A 14,932-nucleotide genomic window follows, 5' to 3' on the forward strand; every position below is an offset into this window, starting at 1 on the left:
TCCCTTCTGCGTGTCCATTAATGTACGGTTTTGGGACGTGATAAAATCCCTCGACTGGTACATATATCGCAACTTCTATGGCCAGGTGGTCTGATGTAACCGAAAGCCCACTAGCTATTTAATATCTGGCGAGCTGTAGCAGTCACCCGCAACCCAGGTGATGGCATCGTCGTTTACAGTCCAGAAGGTTCACAGCACTAAAGCCCACCCCTGCTTCGTTTCCCTCCCACCGTAGAACTACTGTGAGGTATTACTTCGCGGAGGGGAGCGGCCTATAGCCTTTCTATGAAAAACTGCGGAGTTGTTCCGCCAGACGCAATTAAGTTCAAATTGTGTTTGCCAAAATGCAAACAATAGACTAGTTTTCTTCCGACTCAAGCATAGCATCCACAGGGTTATTAACCGCAAGTGTCCACCCCACCTTCATGCTCGACTTATCCCTTCGATTGCAAAACAGCGGGCAGACAATCAAACAGTGTTAAGCGTCTCCAGTACTATCCTTTGTGATTGTCTTAATGCTTAAATGGGTTCAAATAAATATGATTTCAAGCAACCATGCCTCGTAAATATTTTAAATAATAGATTGGTGCTAACACATATGTTAGTGTTTGGCCGAGCTTCTCCTTCGACTTGAGATGTGCGCCTTGATGTTGCCATACAAAGCGGAGAGACCTACAGGTTTACGCCGACCACCGAACGGCGATTGTATTTTTATGAGAAGCTGTTTTTCATGGCAGAAATACACTTGGAGATTTGCCATTGCCTGCCGCGGGACGACCACTGTTAAGAAAAAACCTTTTTCTGTATTTTTTTTGTGATGTTGCTTTGACCAGGGTTTGAACCCAGGTACTGATGAGTGAAAACGCGCACTGCTTACCACTACACCACAGCAGCCGAGGTAAATATTTTGGTCAGGTGGAAATCCACTTCCCCATGTTGACTACTTACCCAACTTGATATCTAGGGTATCCGGAGGAACGAGACTATCGCAGCTTCTACGTTCATCTGCTCCATTGTATCCAAATTTCGGTGCACGAATGGTTATCTTAGACCTATGGCACTCAGCTTTGGCGGTTGGAACGGCCTAGATTCCAATCCGCGTCTACGCTTCGGTTGCAGGAATTTCAAAGCCCCAAAGCCAAAGTTTGCTCATAGCTCATTGTACCAGCGGAGTACATTTCCAAGATTGTAGAGCCACAGTTGGTGGTACGCATGAAGTCACCTAGCACTATGTACCCGGTTATCGCCTTCTAACGGTACCCAGCTGTGCAGGTGGTGGCGGATGGTATGTACACGGCACCAGTTATTGCCAGTATTGCACCTCACCGATGTTGTGTTGCACCTTATCAGGCTAGTGCAGACACTGCAGTACCATCTGTCCTGGTGAATGCCCTGGGTTGCGTGTTGGAAGATGGTCTACTGGTTGATGGTGGGGCGGGTGTTGAATGTGTGGAGTGACGGATTTGTTATTGGTTGTTGCAACACGATGGAACCCGGATTTAAGAGCTATGTCCCGGCCCCGGTACAATAACTGCCTTAGACATCTCGTTGTAAAAAAATTAGAACTCTTTAAATGTTTACATTTTATTTAATATTAATGTTATTTTATGTACTAATCGACACTATACGCCATATAGTGAAAGCAAAATTTGTAATTGCGTCCCAGTTAAAATGAGTCAAGTACAAAGTATTATCGATAATCTTTTTTTTTGTACTATGTACCTGTAAAGAAATTCCCAAAAATGAACACCATTTTTTACTAGCTTCACACTGGCACTTTGTTTTACTAATATGCCAACTGGTATGCACATTAATTGAACTTTCCTGAGTTTTGCACGAAGTTAAAATTTTGTTTTTTTGTTGTGGTATGAACAATATTGTTATAAAAAATTCGCGAACAATTTTAATTAAAAAATGTTGCACACATTGTGAAAAATTCACTGTGCGGCATATGTATATACATAATTTTTATTTCAATTTTAGTATATCTTTTAAATAAGTGGCAGATAGTATCATTGAAACTTCGTTTTTTGAAAATTTGTATATGTAGATATATAGATAATTTTACATGCTTTTGTTACATATTGTGTATGTAATTTTACCTCCCCTCTTTCCTAACATTGGGTTTGTCATTTGGATTTGTTTTTTGTTTTTTTTTGTTTTCCAAGAGAGGACCACATACACTTTCTACCGCCAAGGTCACTTCTGAAATTTATAGTGTCTGGGGGCACAATAGACCTTCTGGTCGCAGTACTTTATTCAACTATGTATCTAAGTACGAAATGCTCTCCCAAAAGTGAATAAACTGCCCAAAACATGGGAACGCAAAAACCCCTTTTTCGTCCCGAAACGAATTGCTCAACCAGCTACCGACGTAAATGCGTAGAACGTGTCAGTTAACAAGACCTATCTTATGGGATTCTCGTCTTACCGAAAACTCATCACCGCACGACGGTGTCGTTGTCGGTGCTTTTCTCTCTCTATCAACAGTAATTTCGTATGTTAATACGGACGACAGGCACGAAAGGGCGCTCCGTCACTGGGTGGTTGAGCTATAAACGTCAAATCTCACTAAGTTATGAATTTAAGATTTGAGCGACACAATAACGCTAAACGAATTGTTCACTTGATATTTTTTCACTTATCCATTAAACAAAAACATGCGCATTTATCAGCTAAAATTTGAATTTTTCAAATTTTTCCTCTTCTTCTGGCAGTTTGACAGTTTTCACCAACTTGCTCGGAAAACTAGGTGCTCTCAACAGCCCGAGAACTAACCAAAGAAATAAACAATCGTGGTACAAAGCTAAATAAAAATATTAAAAAAATAAAATGTTAATAAGCCACAATAACATTGACAAATACATAGTTTAGGAAGAGCCTGCCTGAAACTATACAAAAAAGCAAAATAAGCAAATGGATGTTTAGAATTGACAACAACAACCACACTGTCGAGTTTAAGTAGCGGCAAATCAGCTGCACTTGATAGTAATTGGTTGAATAAGGAGAATGAATTAGCAACAAGAGTTTACGGGATGTACATAGCTCAGTGGTTAACGCTTCTGACTTTGAACATCGAATTCGCAGGTTCGATCCCTGCTGAAGTCTAGAAAAAAAGAAGTCTGATGAAGAGATGTGGTGATCTCCGAAATAGCTGCTATAACTTCTACCGCTTAGACTTTGTTGCTTTTTCAATTTTTCCTAATAAACAATCGTGGTACAAAGCTCAATAAAAATATCAAAAACAAAGAAGCACAAATTGGGTACTTTCGGGCACCTACGGCCGAGCAAAAGAACAGACTTATTGTGCGTCCCGGTTTCAGGAATGCAAAAGTTGGCAGCCCTGCCTACAGTCCATTGATACAATTAGCACTATATATCAAATTTGTTAGACATACCTGTATACAATTGTACATATTTACATACCTATGAATGCCATGAAGTTCGCTACTCGTGATAAGATAAAAGGTAGACTGAGAGGGAAACGTTCGTACATATAAACAAAGTGCCTGGGATTGCAGTGAAGAAAACTTGTTTGAAATTTTTATTTTTTCGCAAAGAGCGCAACATGAGTTGAGGTACACATACTTATGCATGTACAAACAAATTTAAAATGTGGTATTGTCAGCTATTACTCTATTCTCCACCGCTTATTTGAGGCCAAAATAAACTCAACATTCAAACTAACAGGTGAGGATGTACGGACAAAACAAAGCTTTCATTTTGCTTTTGTGTGCCGCCAGTAGTGCTGTGCTAGGCTTAAAAGGTGTGTAAAATGTAATAGATAGATTATTTTTTACTTTAATTTTAATTTTTTATTTAAACAAAAACTTTATTTTATTTCAGTGAATAACTGCACAGTGTCCAACAATGCTTCAATATCCAGCCCCTTAGTAGAGCCGTGTCCGGCGAATTCACAATGCATGCTGGTTAATAGTACATTTAAATGCATTTGCCTGCCTAATTTCCAACAAAATGCAATTCCTATCTCATTGCCCGACCTGGAACATGCGTTTATACCTTATTGCCTTCTAAAAAATGTAAGCGACGAATTGACAATGCAGCCAGCCGAGGAGCAATCAAAAATGATGTTCTATATTCGGTCACCTGCAGAGATGGAGAATTTAGTTTTTGCCATTCTGCTCGTACTACTTGGTGTCATATCTGTTGTGGCTATTGTGTACCTTATAAAGCTTTTGAGACCTTTGAAAAGGACGAAAGTTGCTTATGTTAGGCTGATGCGGCGAAATAACAAACACCAGCGTTTAGTGGAGGAGGAAGTATATGACGGTATCGCTATGACTCGACGTGATGAAAATGCGCAGTATTATTAAAAATTCCAACACCATACTCAAGAGTGTGCTTACTTGCTTTGTGACCGTATAAATATATATGTATACATGTACAAATTACCTCAATCTGTGATTTAAAAATTCGTTAAAACCGTTGTACAACATATACCACGTTTATACGTAAGCTATTTGCAAATAAAAATAATTTGCAAATACCTAACTCACTGTTTATTCGACGGTGAAAAATTTGTATTTAATATTGCCTGATTATAAAACGGCAATAATATGACCATCGAAAAAGAAAATAAAATTTAAAATGGCAACGTCTTGATTATAAAAAGGCAATAAGATGAACATCGAAAAAGAAAATAAGCATAAGAATGGCGGCGTCTTGCGCTTATTTGCAACTAGTATCACTAATCAATACTTATTTGCGTGATTTAGTTATTTGCAAATAAAAAATTAACTCAGCGTTTATACGGCAAAGTTTACCATTTTGCAAATAAGACGTGCGTATAAACGTAATAATACACACATATGTACATACTATGATGTGGTATAAGCACTTGCTTTTTTCGAAGATAATAAAAAAACCTTACCTTTTAACTATTAGTGGGGTCTAAACACTGATTTCATTACATCTCACAGTGATATGAATCGAATCTGTAGTCAAAAAAAAAAAAAAAAAAAAAAAAAAAAAAATGGTGGGTCAAGTTTAAACCTGATCTGGCAGGTTTAAGCTAAGATCAGCCAGCTGTTCAATTTAAACTGTGTTTACTTAATCTAAGTACCGAGGTTTAAGTTCTTGACTAATTTCAGCTTAACTGATTTCTTCCTTCTTTAGATACGTTTAAATTATTTGAAATTTACTATCGAATAGGTTTTTTGTTGAAAAATATATTTAGCTTGCATCTATTATAACACGAAAAATTGTAGTTTGAAAAGGTAAGTTTATGAAAAGGCATTGATGAGTGGCAACACTGCAATAAGCAACACTGAGGGCTCCAGTTGGCACTGAAAAACTGGCCCTAAGTGTAGTAAGTGAATAAAAAAGGTGCTATTGTGGAAAAGTTTTTTGTTAATAACTTTTGATCGGGTAAAGCAAGTAAATTTCTTGTTACTGGGGTCCACACGCGTCTAATGGTACCCCTTTCCTAAATTTTGATCAATTTTAGGGGTTGAAAGCCCACCTAGATAATTACCAAAAAAAATTAAATTTCCGCTTTCGGATTCTTGTTACTGGGGTCCAGACGCGTCTTATAGTACCCTCTTTCCTAAATTTTGGGGGTTGTAAGCCCACCTAGATAACCAAAATTTTTATACAAATAGGTTTGCCCAATTCCCAAAGTTTTTAAATTTTCATTTTGTATTATTATTCATATTAGTGGTATTCATCTAAACCGATAACTTTGTCAAGCAGATAATCTTATAACTTTACGTAATCTGTTACGTTAACGACCCATGATATAAAAAAGAAGATAGTTTCAATAAACAACTTTTGACGGATAATACAATTTTTTGAAGTTTCATAAGTTGTGAGTATTCTCAACGGCCTTGCCACTTTGATAATATTAAAACAATAAATCGGAGTATTTTCTTTCCCACATTTATACCAGTTTACCAATATTTCAAATCAAAAATCGTAATCAGTGCTTGGTAATTTTTTTCTACTTACGTGGTACGCACATTTTTTTATTAAAAATTTATAAATTGTTTAATGATAAAGGATACTTCATTGAAATTGTTCTTTTTATTTTATAATAAAAATCACGAGAGCTTTATGTTGTTATTTTTAATTTTCTTATTTTGAATGCAATCTTGCGATTTAAAAATCAAATTCTAAAAATAAATGTTTTTATAATCGCCAAATCCATGTGAATAAATTGTTCTCATAACTTAACATGCAAAACAAAAACAAATTGACATTTTTTTTTATTTGCTTTATAATTTTTGGGAATATTTGTTCACATGAAATTCGTAATTCGTGATGAAATTCATGAAAATTTACTTTTAAATTTCTCATCCGATTTTGCAAAAAATTAGGCTTTGTGGTTAGCGTATCACCATTAACTTCAACAAATTTCGAATTTAAAATTTCCAATGTATGCAAAAAACTTGAATACGGCTTGCGCATAACGCCCTCTGATAAGCAATTAGCACAAGTATAATTTTGATCACTTTGTTCATCCGTTCTTAAACCTAGTTTCGTCAACCCCATTTTGGAGATTATGCATTAGTTTTCAAATCCATCATATTCGACATCTTTGAGTGGACTGATGAAATCTTCTGCTTAAAAAAAATATTACTGCTCGTGATCAGGTAGCATGAATTTAATGAAATGTCATAATTTTATTAAAAGTCAAATGGTTAACAACAACAACGAATGTCATTAAATGAAACTACCTTCTTTTTTGTATCATGGAACGACCCATAGGACACATAGGGCACACTGGACTGTTCAGTCCGCCTAAAACCGGTTTTGTGTGGGTAAGAGGGGGAAGTTTATAATTTTTTCCCATTTAGTGAGTTAGTTTCTATAATTTCTTTATCCTCGTGCTAGTAGTAAAAAGTTAGTGATACTGAGCTCTATATCCAAAGAAAACACGACTATTGTCACAAGTGTAAACGAAAAGAGAGTATGGGTCATTCATGTAACAGAGTGCGTAAACTTATAAGACTATCTGCTTGATAAAGATCGGTTTAGATGAATACCACTAGTGAAACAAAACAAACAGAACGGATAATAATTACATAGCTAGAGTTGCGACAGAGTTGCATTGGCTTCCGTTTATCAAGTTTATTCAGTGAAATTGCAGAAATTTATTAGAAATGTGTAAACGAATTTTCATACAATTTTTGGCAGTTCATTTATAATAAGGTTCACCCCAATTATAAGTTTATACGGTTTACAATGCATTTATAAGGTTTGATGAATACCCTTATTAACCTTGTAATGTACATTTATGATTCGATACGATATCGTTTGAAAACTATCGAGTAAAAAGTATCGGTATCGAATGGCAAAAATATCGATATGGTATGGAATCGTATGGAAATTCGTGTTACTATATTCAATTCACTGATATTTTATTTATCAGTTGATTTTTGACGCAGTTTATACAAATATCGTGAACTTTTGGAGGAACTGTGATTTTCAGCTGGAGTTGAGACGACGAACACATCTTGACGTTCTTCCTTCACAGTACGCACCTGCGATATTAAAGTTAAATTTAACAACAAACAATTTACCAAGTGCATAATGCAAGAAGAACCGGAAAACTGTCCGGGCGTGGGGACAGAGAATGCCGGAAAAGCCAGCGCCTGTGCAGGCTGTCCCAATCAGCGCCTGTGTAGCGATCCTAACACTAAAGTAGAAGATCCCGGTAAAGCGCTTGTTGCTCAGTCCATGCGCGAAGTCAAACAAAAGCTCCTCGTACTTTCCGGCAAAGGTGGTGTGGGCAAAAGTACGGTGACTACATTGTTATCACGTTATTTAGCACGCGTATATTCCGACCGTAACTTTGGCGTATTGGATGTTGACATTTGTGGGCCTTCACAGCCACGATTGCTTGGTGTTGAGGGCGAAAATGTACATCAATCTGGTTCTGGTTGGTCGCCGGTTGGTGTGGATGACAACTTATGTTTGATGTCTATAGGATTTCTTCTTGGCTCACCTGATGATGCAATTATTTGGCGTGGTCCGAAGAAGAATGGCATGATTAGGCAATTTTTAAGTGAAGTAGATTGGGGACAACTGGACTTGCTCATATTAGATACCCCTCCAGGTACATCAGATGAACACTTATCAATAGTATCATATTTGCGTGATGACAGCGCACCGAACACCTTGTATGCATTGATTGTGACAACACCTCAAGAGGTCTCATTGTTAGACGTGCGAAAGGAAATCAATTTTTGTAAGAAGCAGCGTATACCAATATTGGGCGTAGTAGAGAATATGAGTGCATTCCGATGTGGGCATTGTGGACAAACCTCAGAAATATTCCCGGCAAAGACAGGTGGAGCAGCGGTAATGTGTGCCGAAATGGAGGTGCCATACTTAGGCGCATTGCCGCTAGATCCACAGGTGACAAAGGCGTGTGATACCGGCGAAGATATAACAGACATAAAAAATTCAACGGTCGACGCGCTAGCTAACATTTGTCAAAAGATCGTTATGGGGCTGGAAAGCGCGTGAGTGAGACTTCTGCCGACGTTGTTTTAAAAAATCATGCTTAAATTTGGTTATATTTATTATTTTTGCTTTTAAACCAAAATGAATAAAATATATGCATACGTAAATTAGTCACCGTTACAAATTCTTATAATCAGATCAATATTTATAAGTTTAGGTAATCGTAATAATTTTGTTTTAACAACGGGAGGGGTTTTATAAAAAAAAGTAAAAAAAAAAGAAATAGTGCATGCAAAACATTAACAAGTACTACATCTCCGCTGAACATCTCAAGATGTTGCTTTCTGGGCAGGCGGCAGCGGTTTCTTGAAGAATGTGTCAGTAATACTGCTGTTGGTACTAGTGCCGACAGCCGATATTGTCGAACGTGTTGTATCGCTCCCGAGGTCCTTCTGGACCATTTGCGATAGGGCAGTACTCTCACAAGGAGGCGCAAAAGTAGTATCGCGACCTTGCGTTGGTGCTACAGATAAGGTTTCACGTTCTTGGGATGGAGGCGCATTTTCCGAATTCTCTTCTAAAGGCGATAATGGAATAACTTGTAAGGCGGGCAACTTGGTCTTGAGTTGGTCAAACATCGAGTTAGTATCGAATGTTGTTTGTGACTGCGTCTGTGTCTGTGTTTGCATTTGTGTGAGTGGCAGGGGTGGCGGAACATTTTTAATCGTCACAGAATCTGTGCAGTCCTTTACTTTGTATATACCCACAATGTAATCGGATAATTCGAACATATTTGAACGTAAGGAAATGATGATGAACTGTGCGTTTTTGGTGCGCTCCTGTATAGCGGTGGGTTATTGGAAATTAAAAATACATTTTTATAAATTTTATTTTTATTATTTGGACTAACCTTTATGTAGTGGGCCACAATGGAGATGTTCTTGAAGTCAAGTGCCGCATCTATTTCATCCATAAAGTACAATGGCGAAGGCTTATAGTAATGTAATGCGAATACCAATGCCAATGAGGACAGCGTTTTTTCGCCGCCGGACAGATTCGATATATTCTTCCACGTCTTTTTCGGTGGTCGCACACTAAAGCTTACACCCTCCGTGAAAGGATCCATTGAATCGACTAGCTCCAGCTCAGCATCACCTCCTTGTGTAATCATTTGATACATTTCTTTCAACTTGCGTGTGATTATCTTAAACCCCTGCATGAATTCATTATAACGCTTTTTGCGTAGATCATCGTAAAGCTGCCGCATTTCATTCCGTTTTGATGTGATGTCTTCCAGTACTTTTACACGCTCCAGATATACATTACGCTTTTCAATATATTCGTCGATGCACGACAGGTTGGGCTTTTTCTTTAGCAATTCTTCCTGTACACTCTCTTTGTATTGGATATCTTGGAGAGTATGTGCGGCAAGCTCTTCTTCAGTGTACGTTTTGAGAGGCGGTTGTGGTTCGGAATCACCGGGAATCTGGTGTAGACGCAACGGCTTCAGCTGATCACGCCAGTGAGGAATTTGAGATTTAACATCGGATATTTTGACAGTAACGGTTTGGAGTTTCTGGTCAATTTCCACACGTTTCAGAGTGCTCTCACCTGTGGAGTTTGAGTTGCAAAATAATTAGGGTGGGTTCATTGATATTTGTATAAATTTGAAAAAAATTCGTACATAAAACAATAGTTTTTAAACATAATTGTATCCCTTATTTTTCCAAGTCTATAACATTGATTTTCCACTCACCTTCACGCTTTTGTAACGCAGCAATTTCCTTTTGTATTCCCGACGACTCACTTTTGGCACTTTCGATGGCTTTCTGTGCTTCTTCGATCTCTTTCACTAGCCGCGCAGTTTCGTCGTCATAATTTTGCCGTTTCGCACTCATCTCCACCAACTCATCCTGCGCTTTTATTATATCCTCGTTTAGCTGCTCAAGTTGCTTTTCCATTTTTGCCACATTGCGTTCGGATGTCGTTACTTCAACTTTCAACTTAGACATGTTATTATTTAGCTTCTTAATTTGTGTGCCCAGATTGTTGATTTTCGTCTGTACTGATTTCACTTTATCGCCATGTATACTATCAACCTCTTTCTTAACCTCAGCTATTTTTTTAGTGACTTTGTCTGCCTCTTCCTCGGAAGATTTCAGCGTCTTCTTTTTCACAGAAATCTCAGCCTCAATGTTTTTCACCTTAGCCGCATCGGTAGTAGTTTGTTCCATGCGCTTCTTCTGTGTCTCTAATTGCTTAAAAATACGTGGCAGTTGCTCATCCAAACTCTTGATGGTGATGCCGAGTTTTTGAATTTCAGATTCATTTTTCTGCTTGCTTATATTCAGTTGTTGCAGTTCCCTCTCCAGACGACCTTGTTCCTCCTGACTGTAATTAATTTCAGATTGCAGTTGCTCGGCCTGCACTTGCATATCTTCCAATGCTTTTTGCGACACCGTTGACGTATCGGCAGATTGTTTGGTCTTTGTTTGTACTTTGGTGCCCATTTTGCCACGAATTTGTGTACGACCACCACCTGACATGGTACCGGATGTTTCGATAACATCACCACTCAGCGTTACGACGCGATAACGACGAGCGCCATAGGCAATACGTGAACCTTGTTCGAGATCGTTTGCAACGAGGGTGTTGCGAAGCGCAAAATAGAAGGCGGGGAGTACACGTTCATCCTCAACACGCACCAAATCATACAGACGCGGTGCATTCTCAGGGCTAAAATATTAAAATGTAAAGCGAGTTTTCATAAAAATATTGCTAATTTAGTTACACTTACGTTTGTATTGGCCCCGATTGCTTCTCCAAATGCTGTACCTTCTCCAGTGCAATAAAGGTGGCACGTCCAATGTCGTACCGCTTAAGGTGTTCAATGCACTCTTGAGCCGTATTGACCGTATCTACTATGATGTCATCTAAACGTCCGCAGGCTGTTGAAATAGCCACATCAAATTTGGTGTCAATCGCACCCAAATCACCCTGTTCGAGATTGGAAAATATATCATTGGTTAGTTTTATGCAAAGTTTTTAATTTGGGCAGCAACTGGTACTCAAAAATATTAGGTTTGTTTTCTTAATTGTACTCACCAATCTACCCAAAATTCCTGGTATTTTGCCCTCGTTCTTCTGCCTCATTAAAAAGTCCAATACCTTATTATTTGATCGCGTCGTCTGCAAGCTGACTGTTTTTTCGTTTATCTGTAAAAAAAAAGGAGAATAAAATGCCAGTTTTAAAATTTTAAATCGATATTCATAAACTACCTTAAGCCAAACAAACTCACCTCAGCCTTGAGTGTCATTAGTTTACCGCGCATATGTTGTTCGCCCACTTGCAACTGTTGCATTTTCTGTGTTTTCATGACAATCTCCTTTTGTATTTCGGGCAAACGACTTCTCATTTCTTGTACTGCTTTACGTTTTTCCTCTAGACTGCTACTCGATTCATCATAAGAGGTTTTCATCGACTCATATTTCCGTGTTTCTGTCGTCTCATCGTGTTTGAGAATTTTCAATTCAGATTCCGATAGCGCCAAGGCAGCTTTGGCTTCGTCAACGTGTTTTTTTAGTTCGACCAATTCAGTTTCCATTTTTTCACGCTTTTCAATAAGCGGTTTTGTCAAGTTCTCTAGCGTCACATAGTTTTTTTGTAACTCTTCCTCCATTGCAGCTTTATCTTTAGTTAGTTTTTCCACCTTTTTCTGGCACTCAGCAATTTCTTTTTCATTTTTATCTGGTATTTTACGCAGATCTATCAATTCATTATTAAGTTTTTCCATTTGAGTTTTATGCTGCTTGCGCCGTTTGTTGGTCATATCCATCGTCTGTTGCACTTCAGTAAAATTTTTATGCGCAGACTCCCACTGCTTTTCAATCGATTCCTTTTTCTTCCGCAGTGCATCGAATTGGCTGAATCAAGTACAGTGAACGTTAATTAATAATTATAGCTTTATTGATACCAAATTTTGTTGCAATAACACTTACGCAATTTCTTCGCGTACTTGTTTCTCCTTCTCTTCCCGTTCCTGCTTCAGTTTTTCCGCTGCTTCATCGTGCTGCTTTAGCTCTGCCGATATTGTCTCATGCTCCTTCTTATATTCCTCTAGCTTTTTATTTTTTTCGCTAAGGTATTTTTGTATGCGTAAATTTTTAGTGCGAGTATTTTCATTTTCGCGGCGCAAATAATCAACGGCATCATTATATGGTTGCTCCAAATCTTTCATTTCGCGTTCGGCCAACTTACAGCGATTATGTTTTTCAGTACGCTCTTCCGTTAGCTGCTCAACTCGTTCATTTATTTTCACCAGTGGCTCCTTATATCGCGTCGTACCTACAATATCTTCCATATACTCGAGCATGCCACATTCGTTCTCTGTTAAGCCTTTTGGCTTCATCATAGCAATCGACTCCACTTCTCCCTATAGATAAGAAAATAACAAATTAGCGACTCCGAATGTAAAAGTCAATTTTCCCCGACTGACCTGCAAAATTAAAAATCGATTGTGATCTAAATCGACGTTATGTTTCTTAAGTAGCTTTGCTACTTCCTTGAACTGTACTCGACGCCCATTGATCGTATAATAGGAAGAATTATCTCGGAATGCTATGCGTTCAACAATAATATCACTGTCAGGAATTTCCTCGCACGTGCCATCCTCCTTGTCCAAAATTTCCCGGAAATGCACCGCTACCGAGCACATGGACATATTAGGATATCTAGCGGAATTATGCAGTAACGTCGATATTTTCTTGCAACGAATTTTATTGGCTCGATAGCCAAACACAAACAACATCGAATCGATGACATTGCTCTTACCGCTACCGTTTGGTCCAATTATAGCCGTGAAACACTGAAAAGCATGTAACAATAAGAATTTATAACAATCACATTCAAGTAACTGTACTGGCACATTAACTTACATGATGGAAGGGACCTAGTACTACTGTACCAGCGTAGCTTTTGAAATTTTTGTTTTCAATTTTTTTGATAATTAATCGCGGACCTTTACTTTCCGTTGAACAGTGTGGTGGAATAGGCGGGGGTATGTATATATCGCCAATTCTTGTTCCACCCTCTTCGTCATCCGAAATATTCGCTTCATCCAAAGCGTGATGCTCCGCCGCTTCCGGTTCGTTGCCGGTCGCTGCTGCTGCTGCTGCTGACGCGGCCATAGCATTTGCCCTACCAGTAGCTGCACCCGCTGCCGTTCCACCATCCGTCTGACCACTTCTACGCCGCTTTTCTGGCGTTGTTTGTTTCTGTTGTCCTGGTACGGACTTCCGCTTGGATGACGACATTATGGATTTTGGCGCCGGCAGGCAATCTGGCCAGGTGATAAGTGAATATCAGTATATCTGCAATTTATGACAATTATTCACACTAATCTTGTTTACACATGTCTAGCGACTTCGGAAATAGGCATTAAGATCTTTTAACACATTCCTACCGTTCTTTATAGAATGCTTTAATAAAAATTTATTTGTTAATTGGCGCCTGATACGAAATGAAAACAAATAGCTATGCTTGTCCAAATCTCGTAAGCGTCGTAACGCTTTTCAGTTGAAATGTGCTGAATGCACGGTTGCATTTTAAGGTATCAGAGGCAATAAGGTTTGGAAATATGGTGATTATCCGCGTTTCTTGGTTTAAGAATATACATTTCTTAGCAAATTATTGATATTTATTTAAAATGTACTATGATAAGCATATTAGTCCTCCCCGAACTTATTGAAAATAACTTGTAAATATTGTGTATTCAGCACCACCATTTTTGTTTGTAAGCGCGCTAATGGCAACGCTGCCAGCTGTCAATAACATTAATGCTATTCCTTTTTTGACACTGAACCCTGGAATACAGTGATATGAACGCTCGTTTGTGTTTTAAATTAACAACGTGTTCGGAGCGCTCCCACTAAGGCCAAACATTTTTTTTTTGATTGATTGATTGATTTATTTAGTAATATTTGATTACTTGTAATTACAGTGACACTATTTACCATAACATTATTTTGAGCTGTCTAAACTATTTTCTCACAAATTCTATACATTTTCTTTTATATAAGTGTACATTTTTTTCTTTTTTGGTATCTTCATTTAACATATTAAATCTTTTAAAACCTTTATAGAATACATTATTCTGTGATGACGCTTTGCCATGCTTCTGTAGTCTTAAGTCAGTTGCGTTTCTTAATGCATATGGCTGCACTCCTCCAACGTAGATGACCTTCTCCGTTATGTAGTCCGGCATTTTACCACTAGTAGTCAGATATACAAACATAAGCGTATTGAGCTCCAATCTTTGCCGCACGTTCAACCATTTTAAGACATCCAGCACATGCTGGACTGATGTGTACTTGTTGCATCTCAATATTATTCGCATAGCTTTATTCTGAAGCTTTTGCATTCTGTCGATTTGCGCATTATTACAACATGAAAATAGTATTATTGAACAATATTCGAAATGAGGCTTTAATATCGTATTGTATATTC

The 14,932-nt window shown here is 38.1% G+C and overlaps 3 protein-coding genes across 4 annotated transcripts; 2 read left to right on the forward strand and 1 right to left on the reverse strand.

Moving 5' to 3' along the window:
* Positions 1-3,279: 3,279 nt before the first annotated feature.
* Positions 3,280-4,358, forward strand: LOC118741321. Its single transcript, XM_036473256.1, has 3 exons — positions 3,280-3,578; positions 3,629-3,766; positions 3,847-4,358. Exons 2-3 carry the CDS (start codon positions 3,697-3,699, stop codon positions 4,332-4,334), a joined length of 558 nt encoding a protein of 185 aa, XP_036329149.1. The 5' UTR covers positions 3,280-3,578; positions 3,629-3,696; the 3' UTR covers positions 4,335-4,358.
* A 2,984-nt stretch (positions 4,359-7,342) lies between these two features.
* LOC118741320 (cytosolic Fe-S cluster assembly factor NUBP1 homolog) lies at positions 7,343-8,623 on the forward strand. Its single transcript, XM_036473255.1, has one exon. The coding sequence runs from the start codon at positions 7,552-7,554 to the stop codon at positions 8,488-8,490; it is 939 nt and encodes a 312-aa protein (XP_036329148.1). The 5' UTR covers positions 7,343-7,551; the 3' UTR covers positions 8,491-8,623.
* On the reverse strand, positions 8,528-13,983 carry LOC118741319 (structural maintenance of chromosomes protein 4). Of its 2 annotated transcripts, XM_036473253.1 has the most exons (10): positions 13,890-13,983; positions 13,363-13,797; positions 12,924-13,292; positions 12,427-12,860; positions 11,727-12,351; positions 11,533-11,643; positions 11,225-11,424; positions 10,184-11,163; positions 9,338-10,038; positions 8,528-9,266 (listed from the first exon to the last, which is right to left on the reverse strand). In XM_036473253.1, exons 2-10 carry the CDS (start codon positions 13,738-13,740, stop codon positions 8,757-8,759), a joined length of 4,308 nt encoding a protein of 1,435 aa, XP_036329146.1. In that variant the 5' UTR covers positions 13,741-13,797; positions 13,890-13,983; the 3' UTR covers positions 8,528-8,756. The 2 variants fall into 2 exon arrangements, with proteins under 2 accessions (XP_036329146.1, XP_036329147.1); XM_036473254.1 differs by lacking the exon at positions 13,890-13,983 and having other exon boundaries at positions 13,363-13,869.
* Between the last annotated feature and the right edge of the window lie 949 nt (positions 13,984-14,932).

The sequence above is a fragment of the Rhagoletis pomonella genome, unplaced genomic scaffold, assembly GCF_013731165.1.
Source record: "Rhagoletis pomonella isolate Grant_MI unplaced genomic scaffold, Rhpom_1.0 Rhpom_scaffold_00006, whole genome shotgun sequence".
Classification (NCBI taxonomy): domain Eukaryota; kingdom Metazoa; phylum Arthropoda; class Insecta; order Diptera; family Tephritidae; genus Rhagoletis; species Rhagoletis pomonella.